The sequence below is a fragment of the Pleurodeles waltl genome, chromosome 3_1 (assembly GCF_031143425.1).
Source record: "Pleurodeles waltl isolate 20211129_DDA chromosome 3_1, aPleWal1.hap1.20221129, whole genome shotgun sequence".
Taxonomy (NCBI): Eukaryota; Metazoa; Chordata; class Amphibia; order Caudata; family Salamandridae; genus Pleurodeles; species Pleurodeles waltl.
The window spans coordinates 705,230,201-705,252,294 of NC_090440.1; the positions used below are offsets into that span (position 1 = coordinate 705,230,201).

General features: G+C 43.8%; 1 protein-coding gene across 3 annotated transcripts in view; it reads left to right on the forward strand.

The window, feature by feature from the left end:
- Positions 1 to 22,094, forward strand: part of HPCA (hippocalcin) — a 133,261-nt gene that overhangs the window by 61,594 nt on the left and 49,573 nt on the right. For all 3 annotated transcript variants that reach the window (XM_069223399.1, XM_069223400.1, XM_069223401.1), the window contains exon 4: positions 4,620 to 4,725. In XM_069223399.1, the coding sequence (XP_069079500.1) occupies positions 4,620 to 4,725 (106 nt within the window). The remainder of the gene's footprint in view (positions 1 to 4,619; positions 4,726 to 22,094) is intronic.

Genomic DNA, 22,094 nt, shown 5'->3' on the forward strand with positions numbered 1-22,094 from the left:
ACCAGATTCTGTAGCTGAAAGAGCATTACATACATTAGACATCAAAAGGGCACTAATGTTCTACATTGATAGAACCAAACAAATTTGCAAAACAAAACAATTGTTTGTTGCTTTCCAAAAACCTCATACAGGGAATCCAATATCCAAACAAGGCATTGCCAGATGGATAGTTAAATGTATTCAAACCTGTTATATAAAAGCAAAAAGAGAACTGCCTATTACACCAAAGGCACACTCCACTAGAAAGAAAGGTGCTACCATGGCTTTTCTAGGAAACATACCAATGACTGAAATATGTAAGGCAGCCACATGGTCTACGCCTCATACATTTACCAAGCATTACTGCGTGGTTGTGTTAACAACACAACAAGCCACAGTAGGTCAGGCTGTACTAAGAACATTATTTCAAACAACTTCAACCCCTACAGGCTAATCCACCGCTTTTGGGGAGATAACTGCTTACTAGTCTATGTACAGCATGTGTATCTGCAGCTACACATGCCATCGAACGGAAAATGTCACTTACCCAGTGTACATCTGTTCGTGGCATGAGACGCTGCAGATTCACATGCGCCCTCCCACCTCCCTGGGAGCCTGTAGCCGTTAGAAGTTGACAAAAAATTAAACTTGTAAATTTGTAAATCTGTAAATATATCACTTTTAGTCACATGTACATACATACTTACTCCATTGCATGGGCACTATTGCTATATACAAAACTCCTACCTCACCCTCTGCGGGGAAAACAATCTAAGATGGAGTCGACGCCCATGCGCAATGGAGCCGAAAGGGGAGGAGTCCCTCGATCTCGTGACTCGAAAAGACTTCTTCGAAGAAAAACAACTTGTAACACTCCGAGCCCAACACTAGATGGCGGGATGTGCACAGCATGTGAATCTACTGAGTCTCACGCCACGAACAGATGTACACTGGGTAAGTGACATTTTCCATATATATATATATATATATATATATATGTATATTTTACAGTATTTCTAAACATGTTTTGAAATTGAAGCAGTGCTGGTAAGCCTCAGCTTTCAGTGCTAAGGCGCAGAGGACTTTTGCTGGTGTTTTCATAATAATCGTTGCTCGGCCTCTTTAGTTCCTTGCCTCCGATGTCTGTCTCCATAACTCCTGCCTCTGAAGTGGGGAGCTCAGCTCACCCCCGTAATCGCTCTTTTAAAAGTCTCCTCACTCTTGATTCTGCACTCAGTCGAAAAGTGTGCACGCAAATCCACTGTTGCCGCACACTAAGAAACGTATGTGGAGAGAATATGCGTTGTTACTTGTAATTAGGGCCTTGCTCCTCCACTCCAAGAAAATTATGAACCCGGCAAATGATATATGCGTAAAATATGACATCTTCCGCAATAGTCAGCTTCATGGTGTACTAATGCCCCCTCCCGGCCTTTATTATGAAACGCATGTAGCTCTTGCAGGACGCTTACGATTAGTTGGGTCTGCCGAAATGACGACGTAACTGTCTCCCAATTTTTATTTAAATTTGATGAGCAAACTAAATACTGCAATGCGGCTTGGGGGTAATTTACTCTAATAAATGTAAACAAAGACTAATATTGGGCAGTGCTTTGCTGTTTCTCATTATAAACAGTTGATATGTCAAACAGTGGAATTGAGCCAACGATTCCAAGTGTTTGACGAACCCGAGTACCAAAAACGTTCGACAAAAATACCCATTTTAACTTTTATGTTCACACATGAACATACTTAACATTTCATACATTGTCATGGCGTTCAGTAATACCATTTAAAAGAGATTGTCAAAATGTCTCTGGTTTTCAGAGATGTCTATGAAAAGGCTGAGAGAGCTTCTGTCATGGTTGACTCAACCTCTTCCTGCGTCATCTGCCCTCCGCCCTCAGTTTAATGACCCCTGATGTACACTTTAGCCGAACACTGGGCTAAAGTTTATATAGTCATTGACCATCTTTCTGTAAACTAATATACAATCTAGTCCCACAGGCTAGAATGGTAATCAGTGCCTCTGTCACGGGTTGCACGCCATAGACCACGCGAGTCCCTCTACGTGTACGCTTTGCATCGAAATTGTACTGCGTTTATGCGGGTCTGTGAATGGCATTTGCATACATCGAACCTAGACAAAAAGCAACAGGGCACTATCGGGGATCAAAGGTAAAAATACTGTCAGCGAGTGATTGGGGGTGTAACGGGGTTCTGAGAGCGGAATGGTATAGATGTATCTTCTGTTGTGCTGCAGTTGTCTGCGCCCCCTGCTGTTGTTTTTAGTTTGTATACCTCTTCTGCCAGTCCTTAGTTTGCACTGAGTATTTTTAACTGATCTTAGTTACTAAATTTATACCAATTGCTGGTCCCCGCTGGTCTTTCAATTGCAAGCTTCTGATGAAAACATGTGATTGCAGATTCCTCACCTTAGAATACTCCCAGGTGCTAGACTGGATCCAGAGGTATGTTTTTTAATTTTTTTAGCAGTACTCCTGCACGGCCCTATGTGGTGTCGTGCTGCTCCATGTTGTTTCTGTACCACCCCAGAAGTGATGGAACTGAGCCTCTTATCAGTGTCAACCCTGCACACTAATGTCCATTCCTTTCTTTCCACACCTCCGGACACGGACCTGGAGTTCCGCTCCCATTTTTGTCTTTTTTCTGAAGACTTCTGAAACAATTTCACAGTATGCTAAGGAAAAAATGTCCCCTCTGAAAATGAAGGGTTCCCAGTAATGTCAGAACTGCAGGAAGCAGAGGTCCTTGGACCTGCACGAGGTGTGTCTTTGGTGTCAGAGTTTCAGACATGGCTCAAAGTTATGTGGTAAGTGCACCATCAAGCAACTGAAGGCTATCCAACACTAAGAGGCGCAGTAAGAGGCCTCCACACACAAGATATTGCAGCCTTTGTATAGATCCCGCTCCTAGTCGTGAATCCGGACTCTGTCCCAGTCTCGAGGCCACTTCTGTGACCTTTCAACTTCTTACTCAAAGTCCTCTGGTAAGTTGAAGTCCAATTCTAAATGAAAACATAAGGAAAGTGAAGTGGGAATCACTCTGCCCCCCCCCCCCCTCTCCTGGCCTCTATGACTCCAAAGAGTAGGTGTGATGGTGTCACAATGTCAGATGCACTCCTTCAATATGCCCAGTCATGGAAGCCATTCCTTAGTTGGTCCTGAGGCACTGCAAATTGCCTGGACCATCACTGACTCTGCAGCAAATCAAGTCCTTCAAAGAAGCTATGCTGCACATTTTCAGTGCCCCTCTGGCTTTCTTTGGCATGCCTTCGGACCCCGACAGGTATTTCAGGGGTCTCTAAACTGGTAACAATCAGCAGGTCTCTTCCTAGCACCCCCTTGGCCAGCAAATACTGAGCGCGTAACATCATGTGTACAGACTTCTACTACAGCCTTTGTTTCAGAGGGTAGCTCACTTGTACCACCTTTTTCCCAGACAAGTTGATGCTGAGGACTCTAGCAACCTTCCTATTGATAGTTGTGACGCCCTTCCATGCTGGGCAATCCGTCATTCTACCAGCTCCATCTCACGTCTTGAAAGAGTAGGAGAGGATCCAATTGTTGGACCCCAATTTTTTTTACACTGGTCATACCAAGGACCACTGTGTGGATGAGAAGCTTTTTGTGGGGATCTGGTAGACATGAAAGGGAAGGCCGTGCAGAAGAGGACCTTGTCAAAGTGAATAGTCCTCTGAATTAAGATCTGCTATGCACTGACCAAAAGCAGCCTCTGGACCACCTGAGAGCAAATTCCACAAGGGCTAAGGCTGCTACCACTGCGTTCTCACATGAGTGCCTGTCCTTGATATCTACCAGTCTATGACCGGACAGTCGTGCACACGTCCACCAAGCACTACTACCTTAACAGCCAGGTTAGACAGAAACACATTTTGCCTTCTCGGTCCTGAAAGACTTTCTGGTCTGAGCCCACTCAACAATCCCTCCTTTAGTTTATATTCTAGTCTTAGTAATCTGCAGTTAGAAGTATCCATATTAAGAAAATGTACTTACTTTTTGTAACAGTCTGGTGAATACGCAATCTAACTGCAGTTTCCCCACTGCCCTTCCACGTCCCTGTTCAGTGATATGGTCTTTTAAACATATAAAAAAAGTTCTAAGTTATATCCAGCACACTTAACCAGGCATTGGCACATAGGGTGGAGCTTACATGCCATTCCTCTCCATCCCTGCCATGGTGGAGTGGACGCAGAGCCTCATGACACCGCTACTGTTGTAAAAAAAAAAAAAGATCAAATCTGACACCTGGGGAGTGTTCTAAGGTGAGGAATATGATAGAGTCTCCACTACAAAGAGTGTTACTTACGTGAGTAACTTGTTAATCTCATATTTATTTGTGTTTATAAAGCACTTTGTTCCAAAGTGCCTATTCCTTTAATTTGTACCTACCTCCTGCCAGCTGTTTGTGTATTTGTGAGTCTTCACACACTATCTGACGGGGCCTGATATCCTCAAACGATAATAAGGAATTTGGTGTGGGGGTGTTCTGCATTTTTTTAATTTTGAGCAGTTTTCCTTTTGTATATAATTTTGGGGAATTGTGTCTTACTTGTTTTGTTGTTTTTTTTCTCTCCTCTTTACTCTTCCCTGTTTTAGGCCATTTACAAGATGGTGTCTTCTGTGATGAAGATGCCGGAAGATGAGTCAACTCCAGAAAAAAGAACAGAAAAGATCTTTCGTCAGATGGACACAAATAATGACGGTAGATTGAATATGTGGTGTCAAGGGAACTGGGTAGTCGGTAGGGGATCGGCAGGGTTGGAGAGGGGTGGAAAGTGATCTGGTGTGGAGGGTAAGTTATTGGAGGTCACAGTGGCACTGCTGTGTGTGCATATGAGCCAGTTTCCACTCATTATGTTCCAAGTATCTCCTATAATTTATTTTGATTAAAGGAAACAACTCTGCAAAAGCTTGCTAAAGCTTCCTCCCTGGAGACTCTAATTACATTCAAATGGGGCCCTGCTTGCATTGTCCTATTGGGCGACATTGAGAGACCATTGTGAATTGTTTCTGGGGGCTCCACTTGCACTGCCCCCTCTGGGGCCCATTTTATTCATGGTTTGTATAGCGCAGACTCAGTCATTAAAATGTCAGAGAGCTTTACACTGCATTCTTACTCCACTCTTGCTTATCTATTACCTATTGGTATCTATGTATGTGTTGGCTTGGTGTAGCTTCCCTTTGCAGTTCCCCTCTGTGCCCCTTCTTTCATGGTATCCTCCGGTGTCATTCTTTACAATTTGCACTGGGGAAACCTACTTATTCCACTCTCTTTGTTGCTTTTAGTAGTGCTCCACATGGAAGACTCGGGGAGAAATTCCAATAGTCATGCTTACATCAATTCCTTCAGTAGTGAGAAACGTATTTGCTGCCAGTTAGCAAATCCTTGCACCTCCTCCTACTCCTTAGGTGGCATGGCAAGTTGCTTATCTCTAACTGTAATGTTCAATGGTATGTGTGGCTGTAGATATACATACTCTGCATACTCCTGTCATCTAGTGTTGAGTCCGGAGTGGTGCAAGTTGTTTTTCTACGATTAAGTATTTGGAGTCATTAGATAGAATGACTTCTCCCCATGAGATAATGCCATTGGGCATCGGCTCCTTTGTCAGATTGTTTTCTCTCCACTCTCGGGTTCAGACGTGTGTGCCTCCACTCCTTCTTTCGACTCTGTTCGGTTTTTTTCCGCCCAATCTTTTCTGTTTTATTCCAACAGTATTGTTGTCAATCTCGCTTCTCTATCTTAGGGTTCTCTCTGCTTACATCGTTTTGGGATCTGACCAACTGCCTTTGGGGAGCCAGCGTCAGCCTTGGGCTTGCCTTCCATGTGGCCCCGGCACCGACGGGAACATTCCCCTGATGGAACGGACTCCATTCCACTTCTGTCCTTGGTGCCACTCCAAGTTCCAGCACACTAACCAACACCTCTTGGGCAACCTCTGCCTCTCTACGGACCACCATGAGGTCCACTGTGACACTGCAAGTCTTTGCGGCTGCAAAAGACCCTTCAGGATCGACAAGCTGGTTAGCTGGAAATGGCCCAGAAGATACCAGACAACACCCCAGACCTATTTGGAGAGGAACTTGCTCAGGAGGAACCAGCACAGGAGGAGAAAGCCTTTTCCATCCAGGACAGCTCTGAGTCGGATGTCGGGTTCGACATCGAAAGCCAAGAAGTTTCCTCTGCCAGGCGCATGAGTACTGTGGCCCCTAGTGACCCGCACAAATTCTCCAAAAAGGCCATACAGCCCATCACAGAGGTTGCTGGTCCACCAATGCCATCCAGCCATGGTCCGTTTGGCACCGAAAATGGCTGCTAAGGCCAAAGCCACACCATTGGCTTCATCCTCAACAGCCTCAGACTGAGAGTTCGTTTCAGTATTGATCTGAACCTCAGGACCGAGCATCAGCCTTGACATTGTGCAGATAAAACTTCTGAAGCACAATCCTTCTGCACCGAAACCTCTGGAGCGAAAAATATCGAAAGCCAGAGACTCCACAAGCCCCTCCACAGTTAAGCCGATTCTGGAGAAAATGGACGCTAGACAGCGCAAACTCAGATTTCCAAGAAGGCACAGGTCGGATCATTGCCACACTTTCCTCTCCTGTGCTCCCCAAAAGGAAACTTTCCTTTCAAGAGGCCCTGGACGTTCCTGTCCTTCAAAAAAGAGGACAAATGACAAGGCTACCAGCCCACCTCGCAGGCCTTCCCTCCCCCCCCCCCCCCCCCCACCTCCATCTTATTCTTCACCACCTCCTCCACCCCTTCCTCACCTTTACCCCTTTTCCCTCCTCAACCTCCACCATCGCCTATACAGGGGATGACACTCCTCAGGGGTCACCACAATCTTACACTGGGGATTTAGAGTGTCTCCTTGATGACACTGACCCTTGGGATGCCTATAACCCCGATCCCATTCCCTCAAATGACCCAGACCTTCACCTCGCACGCCCCTCACCATCAGAAGACACTACCTCTCACCAACAGGTAATTGCTAGGGCAGCCGCCTTTCGCCATGCAGAGCTGCACAAAGGCCCCATTGAGCAGGATTTCTTGTTTGACACCCTGCCCACCACACATAGAGATACACAATACCTCCCCATGCTCCCTGGTATGCTTAGGCTTGCAGAAGATATCTTTAGGAGCCTGTACGCTCCAGGGTGATTATGCCACAGGAGGACAGGAAATACAAGGCGGCCCCCTCTGACCTGCTTTACATCAGGGCACAGGTACCACCGGCTCCACAGTGAGCCGTAAATGAGCTAACAGCCAGGCCACTGGTGTTTCTCCTCTCCTAGAAAAGGGGAGAAAGAGGATCGATGTTGCAGCAAAGACGGTAGCAGCACAGGTTGCTAATCATTGACACATTGCCAAGAATCAAGCCCTTTTGGCCTGGTATGGTCAAGCCCATTGGGATGAGATGGAGGAGTTACTACAGTACCTCCCTAAGGAGCACTGTAAGCGGGGACAACAAATTGTCTCCGAGGGCCAGACCATCACTAATAATCCCATTAGGTGCACCCTTGATGCAGCAGACACTGTGGCTTGGGGCATAAATACCAGCGTCCTTCAAAGTGGGCATGCTTGTCTGAGATGCTCAGGTTTTAAACCTGAGGTTCAGCAGGCAGTTCTCAATATTCCCTTTGATAAAGAGCACCTGTTTGGGCCACAGGTGGATACCACTCTATAGAAACTAAAGTGCACTGACACTGTCAAGGCCATGGGTGCCCTCCAAATGAACACACAGAGGGGCTCCTTTCTTCATCCTGGGTACAGGGGGGGTATACAAATCGTCATCGACAGGCATCTACCTCACACCCTTGACAACCTCAGTGCTCCTGCACTAAAGGCTTCTACAGAGGCTCTTACAGGGGGTCCAACAACAAAGGAAGAGGAAAGAGTGCCATTAAACCCAGATCCTCCTCTACTACCGAGCAGTGACTACCTACACCTTCTCCCTGATCATACAACACCTGTTGGGGGAAGATTCCAAAATTTCTACACCACCTGGGACAACATCAACACGGACCAATGGCTCATTGCCATTATCCAACATGGTTATTGTCTGGAACTCATCACCACTCCTTCCAATATTCCCCCTCACTTTTGCAGACTCTCTCAGAAACATTTAACACTTCTCAAATAAGAGGCCCAAGCCCTTCTTCTCAAAGGGGCCATAGAACCTGTTCCACAAGAACATCAAGGCTCAGGGGCATGCTTCCTATACTTCCTGATTCCCAAAAAGGACTGGTCCCTCAGACCAATACTGGACCTCCGACCTCTAAACAAATACATCCTCGCAGAACACTTCCAAATGATCACTATTCAGGATGTTATCCCACTTTTACAGCAAGGCGACTTTGACAGCTCTAGTTCTAAATGATGCCTACTTTCACATACCAGTTCACCCTGCACATCGAAAACACTTAAGATTTGTCATGGCAGGAAAACATTATCAGTTCAAAGTCCTTCCATTCGGAGTCACAACCACTCCCAGGGTTTCCTCAAATTTTTGGCAGTAGTCGCTGCACACCTGTGCAGGCAGAACGTTCACATCGTTCCCTATCTCAACGACTGGCTCATCAAAGCAAGTACGTTACGCCAGTGCCAACTGCACACTCACTTAACAGTGGATCTCCTTCAGAATCTGGGATTTACTCTCAACATTCCAAAATATCATATCCAGCCACTACAGGTTCAACCTTACCTAGGAGAATTCTGAATGCAGAATTAGAACTTGTGTATTCCAATTCAGCTTGAGTACATAGTTTTCAGTCACTTCTCCCTCAGTTTCAAGAAAAACAATCTTACACAATCGGGGCCATTATGCCTCTGTTGGGGATGATGGCTTCTTGCATCACCACAGTTCCTCATGCCAGACTACACATGCATCCCCTACAGTCCACCATTTGTCTTGACGATGGTCTCACTCACAGGGTCACCTGAAAGATCAAGTGTTGTTAGACCATCAGACTCACCTTTCTCTCCAGTGGTAAAACAACAACAACCTCCTAAAGTGGTGGCCTTTTCTAGACCCTGTGCCTCCCATTACATTGACCACAGACGCATCGCACATGGGTTGGGGTGCTTACCTTCAAGACTTGACTGTGCAGGCAATCTGGGACACCAAATACCAGTCCGTATACATCAACCACGTGGAACTTCAGGTGGTATTCCTAGTGCTGAAAGCTTTCCTCTCACACCTAACTCAGAAAAGTTGTCTTGGTCTGGTTGGACAACATGACAGCTATGTATTACTTACAAAAATGGGGGAAAACACGGTCTTCACGACTATCAAACCTGTCTCAGCCCATATGGAATTGGGCCCTTCACCACCACATTCACCTGTTGGTGGACTATCTGCTGGGAACGGACAACAACTTTGCAGACCTGCTCAGCAGGATGCAGCAACAAGTCCACATGTGGGGACTCTACCCACAAAGTATTCAAATGCATTCAAACTTGCTTCAAATCATACTTAAAAATGTGGGGAACTCCCAACACAGACATTTTTGCCACAATAGAAAATGCAAAATGCCCAAACTTTGCCTCCAGGTATCCACACCCACTATCCAAGGGAATCGCTCTATGGATGAGTTGGTCAGGGATACTTGCCTATGCTTTTTCACCTCTCCTTTTCATTCCGATCCTTGTTTGGAAGATCAGGCAAACATCCCTCACCATGATCCTTGTAGCTCACAACTGGCACGCCAACCTTAGTTCACCACACTCCTGGATCTCTCAGTAGTCTCACACGAGAAGCTCCCCAACAGGCCAGACATTCTCACTCAGAATCAAGGACAAATCAGGCATCCTGACCACAAGTCACTCAACCTTGCTATATGGCTCCTGAGGTCATAGAGTTTGGCTACCTGGACTTGCCTGCAGAATGTATGAACATTCTCAATGAAGCCTGTAGGCCCAAAACTAGAGCCTGTTCTACTGCAAAATGGAAATGTTTTGTTTGTTACTGCCAACCCAAATGTCTTGATCTCATGAAAGCTACAGTACAAGAAATGGTCTGCTACCTGCTCCTCTAGCAGAAAGCAAATCTCACCTACACTTAATTTACCTACATCTTGCAGCTACAGCTGCATATCACCAGAATAGACAACATATTTCCTGGTTAAGGATTCCAGTCATTAAAGCTTTCATGGAAGCACTTAAACATGTTATTCCACCTAGGGTACCCCTAACTCCTTCGTGGACCCTTAACATTGTGCTCCCTAGACTCATTGGTTCCCCATTTGAACCACTCTACTCATGTCTACTTAATTGTCTTTCATGGAAAGTGTCTTTCTTGTCACCATCACTTCACCCAGGCATGTTGGTAAGCCCCAGGCATTAACCCTGGAAGAAACTTCCTTCCAAATCCACAGGGATAAAGTAGTCCTTCAAACTAATCCTAAATTTGTTCCTGCTGTGATTTCTCAGTTTCCCCTTAATTAGTCAATTGAGCTACCAGTTTTCTTCCCTCAACCACACTCTGTTCCAGACAGGGCCCTTTACACAGTGGATGTTAGAAGAGCACTCATGTTCTATATTGACAGATCTAAAGAATTTAGGAAAACCAAACCACTCTGTTGCTTTTTACTCACCTCACAAGGGTAACCCAATATCCAAATCAGGAACAGCTGGATGGATATTCAAATGCATTCAAACTTGCTATGCTAAGAGACCTTTGCATCTTTCTCCTAAAGCTCGCTCTAATAGTAAAAAGGGGGCTACTATGGCTTTCCTTGGCAACATTCCTATTGCTAACATTTGTAGAGTAGCTACATGGTCTATACCATACATATTCACAAACCACAATTGTGTGGATGTTCTAGCAGGTCAATAAGCTAATGTAGGTCAGGCAGTGCTATGCGCACTTTTCCAGTCTACTGCAACTCCTACAGGCTAGCCACTGCTTCTGTGGAGGTACTGCTTTACAGTCTATGCAGAGCATGTGTATGTACAGCCACACATGCCATCAAACAGATTACTTACCCTGTAAGCATCTGTTCGTGGCATGTGGTGCTGTAGATTCAAATGTGCCCTCCCTCCTTCCCAAACACCTGAGCTATTGCAGTTACATTATTATATATATATATATATATATATATATATATATACACACACACATCTATTTACACTTTGCACGGACATCTTTTTTCTTACACTTTCCTTCCTTTCAGTCCTTTCTCACCTGCCTGCGGGAAAGCAATCTGACAAATGAGTTGATGCCCATGTGCAATATCACCAAGAGTAGAAGTCACTCGATCTTGTGAGTAGAATCACTTCTTCAAAGAAAAACAACTTGCACCACTCCGGACACAACACTAGATCGCAAGAGTATGCAGAGCATGTGAATCTACAGCACCACGTGCCACAAACAGAGGCTTACAGGGCAAGTAACATAATCCTTTCCAGAATTTGTCTTCCATAGATATACAAGTTGTGATAACATATTCTCCAGTCAGACAGCTGTCCAGTTAGTCAGGTAGAATTGTGTCAGTGGGATTCAAAGAAGGAAATGCTGTTCCAAAATCTACCTTTTGTCCTATGGTCAACCCCACTTCAGACTTTACTTCCCTGGTTAATGTATGCACTTGAAATCTCTCCTTATGCAAGACGGTGGCCACATGCTATCTGTAAAGTGCTCCAATGCCTATAGGTTAGATCAGAGCTATAGAAATACTTTAAATAAAGTAATCTAGCTTGATGAATGCCGATGGCTTGAGAGAACTGTTAATCACACCTGAGTCAAAGGGAACACACAGAAAGCAAGGATTGAAAACAAGATTTGGGGGTGACATGAGCAGCCCTTTCTTCCTCTAGTGAGAAGAAGGAAGACGTTGCCCAACTTGGAAAATCAGTGGCACTACATCTCTGAACAAAGCAGACACTGGCCACTCTTCTTAATGTCACAGAACCATATCTATAGTGTTTGCAGCTACAGTAGCCTGCTAGGTGGATCTACAGCTAATTCAAATTGAGCTATTGTCTTTTTAGCTGGCTGGGATCAGTTCGCGCCAAGGTAAGGGAGCAGATGAACAGAACGATTAATAGATAGCTAGAGAGAATTTTTTTACAAGAAGAAAACAGTGATTTTTATTAGCTGGGACTTTGTCCTGTCTAATATTTGATTTTCATCTTCTTGCAAGCCACCACTTTAGGGGACAGGCACTGATTTTCAGTCAGTATAAAGCATGTGATCAACAACAGCACATGCTGCAAACAGGAAATGTTACTTTCCTTTACCAGTCAGTTTTAATTTGTAGTGCTGTAGATTGTAGTGCCGTAGATTTACATACTCCCTCCTACCTTTCAGGATGCAAATTCATGCTAAGATGTTTTAAATGATACACACATCACTAGCACAATGCACCAGTACACACACACTGTCCTACTTCAATTTCATCCTTGCCATTCATAGATAATATTATTAAAGCAGACGCTTGTGGCCCTAGATTGTATTATTGAAGCAGACGCCGGTTAGCCTGTGTTAAAACAACGACCCTGCGCTCTAATTTTTTGCCTGACTGTTCTCCCCTTCTCGTTACCAAGACTGTGATGATGAATATCGGAGAAAATGTGCCAGATCGGAGTGGGAAAGACAAACTAATAGCATTGGTTTTTACTACATCTTTGACACTGGGTCACCGTATTCTTTTCCACAAACCGTAGCTTATTATTGGGATAAACGTTACATCTCACAATGGTCTCTATTTCTTCTTATCCTCCTGTACGTATATGTTACATTGGCCCAGATGATCTACAGCTCAGATCTTCTGGGAATGTTGTATGCTACTGATATATGTAGATATATATTGGTAGATATTATGATTGATCTGTAGAATTATAGCATAATCACAAGGAGTCCAACAACTCATTGCGAGTATCTGAGTTCTTGGGCTTGGTAAAGAGGCGGACGAGGAAAATGGTTTACACCTAGCTAGTGAAAAAACGGAAGTCCTGCGCCTGGCCTCCCCTCCTTTGATTTGAATTCTCAGTTGGTGCTAAAGTGAAGTATCTTGATGTAATCTTTAGTGCCTCTCTTGCCCCATAAACTAAATCAGTAGCCAGAAGTTACTTTCTCCATGTTAAAAAAAGAAAATGGACTGATCCTAACATTCCTTTCCATTAGGTACATGGCTTTAGTAGTGGAAGCCATTATAAATTCAAGCCTGGACCATTGTAATGCATTGAATGCACCTCTCCCGGATAGTCAGCCGGTAGAAGCATCCTTGGCTTAAGCACACAAGATCAGGTCTCAGCTTGTCGCAGGACTGCTCATACATTCAGTTTAGGACTCGCATTTAAATGTCTTAATGAGCTTCCACCGGATTATTCAAACTCCAAACTAAGACCCAGATTTACTAAAAAGATCACACATCATGGCAAGTAAAGTTGCTGTGACGGGAGAGAACAGAACAGCGCCATATCTTTTAAGATGTAGCGCTGTTCTCTCTCCCTGCACTGGTGCACCTTTGGCTCCATATGCTGTGCTGCAAGGGTGTCTGCATTGTGTTATGGGCATAATTTTCTAGTACCCAGATGTACAGAAACAATGCTTTAATGTGTTTCCCCCTTTGTATGTATGTATGCATGCTGTAGAATACAGCACACATGCAAAGAGGGAAAAGTGAGGAGAAATTAAAACATGGATTTTGCCGCAAATCCCCGTTTACAGTTCTTTGTTCATAGATTTTTGCATCAAAGCTGTGGGTGGTTGCATGGAAATGCCCATGCACCATCCATGGAACACCCCCATGATGCAAAGTAAGGCAAGGGAGCACACTGCACAGCTTTGTATTACTTTTAGTGGCAATCCCACCACTACACTTTGTGTTGGTTATGCATTAAAAAAGTAATGCAAACCCAACACAAAGTGTTTGTAAATGCCTTAATCACTTTTGTTGCCATAAGTGCGCCGGGTATGCCCATACGTGAGTCTTGGGTTCACTGTGCCACTGGATTCAAACTAGCCTGGCTGATGAAGGGTGATACCCTGAAACCAGTCCCAGGATGCTTGTTTCTGGTTCAGGGGGGACCTGGCCTGGCAGTTCGGGTTGGACTGTTCCCATGGGGAACAAGGTCAAGACAGATTTGCATATGGCTGGGTCCAAACTGGGGTGGCATGGTGAGCAAAAGAATTGATGGATTAAACCCAGATCTGTGACTGGGGGTGAATGTTTGATTGCTTCCGCATTCCGTCCATCATTTGTGGGTTTTTTGTATGTTTTTTTTGTGCTTTAATCGCTACATTGCCACTAGCGATCTTCAGAGAAAAGATACAGCTTTATTGGCAGTTCCCAAATTCCGGATCTCCAGATGGCAAGGTCGTGCTTTGTCCTTTGTCTTTCCATATCTAGAATAAACTCTTCATTGTCTTAAGATAGGGGACCGCAAGCACTGACTTCAGGCAAAAATGCAAGATTAGTTTGTTTGGTTTCTTGGCTGTTCAGCCCTGCGCCAAGGCAGTTTGTGTGGTTAGTGTGTACTTCAACATGTAGTCAGGCAGCGCCATCTAAAATGTGCAGGCTTCAAACGCAGGAGCGCAGGAAAGCCACTGGTTCTACTGCAGTCATATCCCTGTTGTATGGTGACGTACATAACCAGTTCATGTATATTGCTGGCAACGCTACACGTTATTCAAAATAGAGATACGATAATTATTTGTTTCAACTATGCTTTGATTTTATTATTGTACAAAACAGAATGCCTTCTGAGCTCTAAATACATTCACAGCTCTAGGCAGGCCACAGATTCAGTAATCCGCAGGGGCGACGTCTCACAGTCAAGCCCCGCTCAGCCCCCTCACCCACCAGGGTTGCCAAACTGAATCTCCCATGCACCCAAGCAGGAAGTTCATAGTATCCATAGTTAAGTCACAACAAAGCATCAGACGTGGGCTCTACAAGAAAGCCACTGCTATGTGTGGCTTTCACTTCATACTACTGCTCCCAAAGTAAATAGTGCAGTCTTGGCGATCTAGGACAGAGGTCTTCAAACTGGGGGGCGTGCCCTCCTAGGGGGGGCCCAAGTGATCCTAGTGGGGGGCACCAGACTCTGGCCAACAGAAGCATTATACAGATAACATGCTTCTGCTTAAAACAAAGGCCTGTTATCACATTTAAAAAAAGGTAACAGTACTTAACTGCAATGTTTAAATAGGCCTAGACATATTTAAACATTGCCCTCCTTATAAAATAATTGTGAAAAATTCTGAGGGGGGCCCAAGGATTTTTATTTTCCAAACTGGGGGGTGCGGCATTAAAAAGTTTGGAGACCACTGATTTAGGACAAACAAGTGCTTAGGATCCCTTGCCCGAGCAGTCCATCAATGGTTTCCACATTTAAAATGTACTCCCCTCACCTTTCATGAGCCATAACAGGAGTACCAGGACCACCATGGACCACAATCTCCCAGACCATTTCTGTGTCAGAGGGGGGCAGAGTGCACTTCCAGCAGCCTGCAATTGTTTGCATAGCTCCCATTACAATACACGTCACAGATATTTATTTATTTTAGTCGTTGCTACAGACAACAATGGTTTCAAGCCCAGGATCCCTGTATGTGGATCGAATGTAAATGGGTACAACAGAGCCCTTTGTAGGACTTAGCACATCCTTCCAAAATGTCCGTATCACTGGGCATGACCAGCCAATGTCTAACTCGTCGTCCTACAACTCACAACCGCAACCTCTCCAGCTCTCACCCTTGATGTTAGCATACACATGTTTTAGCTGGTTTGGGGTTAAATACGAATTATATATTAGTTGTAATCATTCTCTCTATTCTAACATTACATATTAAGTTTGGGATAGCTTTTAAAACCTCTGTCATTGGGTTATTGCACTTTTGATACCCAGCGGTGTTTCCATTATTGCATATAGGGCCACACTACCTCCACATCAGTATATAGGAAATATATATTTGGCATCAAGCATCTGTGGAAGAGAATAAAAGCAAAACACTTCAAAAACAATGTTGGGTCTTCAATGCAAGTGATGTTCTTCAGATAATACCTAAGTTCTTATTAGGACGTAATGTAACTTGTTTCTGTTCTCTAATGAATATTCCCAATTGCAGGTATCAAAGGGCTTAATTTTTGCCTTCTGAAATAAATCCCCAAATATCCTACAGTCCCCTTCCTTCCTCTTGAGAAAAGGATCTCCTACTAACCCTGGTGTAAAATCGTGATTATGGAGCAGTGGGGTTTTCGGTGAAAGGAACATAGAAAAATATTGGCACCTCATTCCTCGCTTCTAGGGTAAGGCGTGCCGTGTCTGAGACTTATGCCACAGTGGGCTCGGAGCTTTTAGGAAACCAAATTTGGCCAATAATGACAATCTCATCATTATGGCTTCTGTACAGACCCAGTGCTTCTGAGACTCTCATGGCCATCATTCAAACACTGCTCCCACTTGGCAGCCTAATATTTGTCTATGTCTGGAGACGCAGACACCTAAGATTTTGTGCACATTAATTACTCTTCTAAAAGTCCTAAACGTAATGCCATCCCTTAAAAATACATCCAAAGCCACTGAAGAGAGCGATTCTTGAAAGAAGTATGATAAACATGGTAATATAGTCTTCTTTTGCAACCCTACTATCTAGCCATGAAATAAAAAGGATGCATCTCCTCACCAGATCTCTCTCAATATCAGCCATGAGATGCGGATAGTTGACTTTATATACCTCATTAAGAGTGGGTGTGATAGCTACCCAAATCTCAAAATGGGAACACCCTCTCCTCCTGCTTATGTACAATGAGCTTTGTTGAAATCGACTTTAAATACGGTGATCATCACCCTCCAATAGGACTTTAGGACCTACCCCGGAGGGCTCTAGGAATGCCATTGTCCAGGCATCAGAAGACCATAGGAGTTTTCTCTCCTGTTCACTTTCTCTATCAAATACAATACTTTTCGCATATTATCAAACATCTGTCTGCTTTAAAAAAAAAAAAACATAAGTGGTCCCCATGGATTAAAAAACAGCATAAGATCCAGAAGCCAGGATTCAAGTAAATATTTTACAATCCGTTCTCAACAATAAGATCTGCCTACAAGAGGAACAAATCTCATGAGAGCATCCTGGTTTATATATTAATATTATGTCAGCGTACGTCATAAAAGAGGTAACAGTCTTAGTCTCCAAAGACAAATTACAGAATTTAGAAGACAATATGGGAGTCAAGATAGGGCAGAAATATGTATAAAAGGAATTAGTCAGTCAATCAGGTCCTGGAACCCTATTAGGCTTTAGATCCTGCATCACCCTGTGCACCTCGGTTTCACAGATCGGTACATCCAGGGTCTGTCTCATCGTTTCCCTATTTGGGCATAGTACTTGTTCACATTAAATCTTTGCATTTGCAATTATCTATCTGTTCCTTCCGATAAAGAGTTTTGGAAAAATCTCATCTTTTCGTTCTCTCATGTTTACTTTGGGTTAAAGTGCTATTAGAGTCTATAACCTTGTGTATTGTAAATTTGGCATTTGCTATCCGAAGTCTTCGGGTTAGTAGCCACGGCCAATAGAATTATGTAATTCAGAGGTGTCTTCCACATAATTATGGATTTGCCAAACTTCTCACATAAACAGTCATCTGCTGCATAATTTGCAGATTTGAAAAAACATACTTGTTATTTCTAGCATAAATGGATAAAAAATGACTAACACTGCTGCCACTCGTGTTACTAAGCAGCGGACGGCCTTTGCAAAAGGTAATTGGTCACCTTCCATTTCCTGACACCTGCATTTAGGTTTTAAACTGACACTATTGAGGTAATCTTTGCCCAGTGCTACATGCATGAAAATGACAAAACGAAGCAATGCTGCCATTAAATGTACTGCAGTGTGCTACATAATTTGCTTTTTGTTTCCATATGATATAGCCAGTCAATACTCCTACATTGTTCTCATACTTTGCCACATAATTCCAGTGTCCTGTTATTAGCTTATTGGACTTATAAACGTTCTCCTAGAACATCTGTACCGTGAGCAGCAGATATATTTCACTCTTTATCCTCGTCCCCTATCTTAAGCACACTTTTTAAGACCTGTTTCCAACTTTTCTCTAAACAACCTCCAATTATGCCTCTGACCTGATCTTTCTGCTGTGCATCTACCTCTGACTACTGCCTGCAAGACATGCTCGATGTCACCTCCCAATTGTCAGTCAGCTCAAAATGTCCCTGAATCTGATTTCTCAGGTCCTGTGCATATATCATGTCGCTCAGAAGAGGAGCCGCAAATCTTCACATACCTTTTGTTCTGGATACAGTACCCAGGCCCATACCCCTTACTACTTTTGAGTGATTTGCTATTGCTGTAAGTTCTGTACTTCAATCGATTTCTATCCAACTTTGAGAACCCTAGATCCTGATCCCCTCACAAAACAATCATTGATATAAACCCTACAACATTAAACCACATTTTAACCACTGTGATGGTGAAAAGCAGATAAACCTCAGGCATGAGGATGAAACCACACCCATGATAAACTACAATCGCAAATATTCCAGCCTTATAATACTAAGCACTTAGTACTGGCAAATCCAAAACCTGCAAATGATAGTCACAAAACCCTACATCCCATTGAAACAAGAGTACACAAGGAAGTCTGCTCAGCTTGTGATCTCCCACACTATATTACATCAACGCTGAGAAAACCGAAACTTCGCTAGACTTTAGCTGTCCTTCTTATTTCTCAAACCCTCTTCCAATGACCACTGCTCTTTTGCAGGGAGGCTGGCTTTCCTTGACTTAAAATCAAATGTTCTTAATGTCACATCTCCAATGCTCCCAGACCCTCGCCCAAGGTCCGAATGACATATGACTTTGAGTTCGCTTTAAAGCAAAGAGCCAATTAGAAAGCCCAGCATAACATATTTATCTGTTCCGCGATTCTCTAGTAATCTGTATCAGGGCTTGCTTCTTATTCAAAATATTCGTACAACAAAGCATCACTGGGCCCAAAAGATATCTTTTCTGATTTCCTTGCCTCCCTAAGAAGAAACCTTTGGTAACAAACTAGTTTTCTGGCGAATACTTGTGTATCTCTAGGTTCCTCCTCCCTTGAGTTATCTTTTCAATATTTCCAAGCACCTGAATGAATAAATAATGTTGCATTAATTCTCCCAGCAAGTGGGTCTGCTTCTGTCTTGATATCGGTTGCAGTACAGATGGTAAGTCACTGGAGTTACATAGCTCCACTAAGGCACCCAGGCATCAGTTCCTTGTCCATTTTTTCACTCTTTGAGGTAAAGACCGATCGAATAAAAGTATGCAGTGCCAGAAAACTAAACTTAGAATCTTATTAATTTTAGAAGTCTATGAATGTCCGTCAGAACGAGGCGGTGGACAGGATTGGTGAGGAATCTGCAGGTAGACCGTATCCACACGAAAAGATCATTACCAAAGCTAACATTTTCGTCTGATGGATACTTCTGCCTTTTGAAAGATACCACAGCAGGTGGTGGATCTGAAGGAGTGGTCAGAACGAATCCAAGAAATAGTGCTTCACAAAAGTATGAATGGAAAGCCCATGTTGATAAGTGACAGATCTCTGCCACAAGAACGCCCCTGGCCAGTGAGAGATCCATGCCTTAACTTTGGTAGAATGAGCAAGGATTCCCTCTTGTGGTTCCTTTATAGCAAGAATATGGCAAAGCTTGAGGCAGAGCAGGATCCATTGTGACAGTCCTTTTCGGGACCCTCGTGCTCTTCTTGCTGCCCACGTGTGTCAGAAAGAACTGACTGGCTGATTGATTGATTAATGTCAAAGCTGACAGTCCTATGAGGGTCTTGCTGGTTTAACCTCTCCTATCTCTTGTTTGGTTGAAGGAGGCAGAGGGAAAGTTTGTGAAGAGTAATGGACTGCCTCATAAGCTTTCACACATGAAAAGTCGCTTTAGTCCTCAGGACCTGTTTGTCCTGATGGAAACGGGTATAGGGTGGGCAGAGATAGAGCAGTGGCAGATAACTGACACATTGTGCTGAAGAAGTGGCCACCAAGAACACAGTTTTAGAAGTTAACCACCACAACTGGCACCTGTGCGAGGGCTGGAACACACCCTTCCCCCATCCAAAAACGTTAGAAACAAATTGAAGTCCCAGCGGGGAACACCCCACTAGGGTCCGGTTCATGCTGTACAAACCTGCTAAATAAATACATTTAGTCCTGAAAGTCGATGCTAATTGTGATAGATAAAATCCTCATTGTAGGTAAGAAAACAATGCTGTTTAGTTTGAGGAGCCCAGAAAACACTGATGCACAGCAGTAGAACGAGTGTCCAACAGACAAGTCACGGACACAAGTGAACAGCATGTGCAAAGCACGTGCAACACAATAACTATAAAAGCTCTGATAAAATATATGTAAATATAAATGTACTACAGCAAACCAAGCACAACTTAGAACTAGCTAATTCGCAAAGGTTACAGTTCCTGGAAATACTTCATGCCATTTCAATCGTTCTTGGTACCTTTCTTTGAGGCACCTTGAACTAAACATGGTGTCGTTGACTGAGCCCTGATTTTATGTCCTCTTGTACATATGTGCATTATATGGCTAGACTTTCACACTCCAACCCAGCTGCATTTATCTTTCTGTTAGGACCATGTATGATATAAGAGCTAGCTCACTGAGTTGAATGCTTGCTGCAGCAGTAATCACTGCTTCCTCATAAATTTTAATCCCAGCAAGGTGTCATCCGACCGAAACTATGTAAATTGTGCGTCATTAGACGGAGTACCAATAACACATGTTGGTTACAGCACTTGCCTACGGCTGACGTTTGGTTTAAAGTGGTGATTAAAAAAAAAAAAAAAAAAAAAAAAAAAAATTCACAAATTATTATTACCAATGTATAAAGAAATCTCCGAATTTTATTTTCCCTGACATCTAGATGTGCCTTTGATGACGGATTGTAGATTTGCAGCGAGGAGGTGTGGGTTTCTAAATAGGATAACTCTTGGCACGAGGAGTTCACAAATCCAGGTCGTCATTCTGAATTCAAGACTGCTTGTCTTAATTAAAGCCCTTCCCTTCATCACTGAGAAGAAAATAGCCTGTGATACACTTCATACAGACCACACCCCTGTAGTGTTTCACATGAGCAAGCAAGGAGACACCATCCTGCCCACCCAGCTAGCAGAAATGGACAGGTTGTCTCAGCGTGTTAATCTGTCCATCTCTCGAGTAGTTTATTTAGGCAGTGTCGGTAAATTGAGTCTTTATCTTTTTCATCAACTCAGAAACCGGTTACATATATATATTATATAATTGATGGGCATGCAGGGGGCAGCGTTTCTCCTCCCTACAGTTTTATGTACATTTATTTCATGAATGCAATTTGCACATAAGCCCTAAAGGCACTGTCACTAAGCAGGATGGGATTGAGTTGTGGCGATGAATTAATTCTGGAATTTCCCCCTACAATATCATGCACAATATAAACCAGCGTGAATCATACACAGTTTTCGTTTTCTGATTTCTTGAATCTAGTGAAAGACTTTCTCCCCCTTCATTTCAGAGAGGACCCGCCTTTACTTTCCGTTAAGAGTTGACTTCTGCCCTCTTCATTCACGATCAGGGTCGTAGCTTGGTCAGTAAGATTGGGGACGGGGGGCTTCAGATTTTCCATTAAATACAACAAGCAGGGCACATGAGGGGCTAAAGGGGCAGTGAAAAGGGAGACAAATGTGGATTGGCATGGGGAGTAAGTAAGAGAAAACACAGTCGGGCAGATTTACACCCAACGCAACGCAGCAGCCAAAAATGCTGCACTATATTGTGTGAGGGGGGAGCAGGAGCGCGCATATCTACAGAGATACGGCATCTCTTCTCTTTTCCTCTCCCTAGTGCCAGCGTAGACTTTAGCTGCGGTGCGCCATGCACACACCTTCGCGCCATAATGCAAGGGTGTGCGCGCGAGTCTGGCATAGGTTTATTACTGTAAGGGTACTCTTCCAGTACAAAATACTATGCCTAGTCAACTTATAAGACTTTTCTTACTTTGTATGTGTGCTGCACAGAATAGCACACGTGTACAGTGATAAAAGAAAGAAGAAA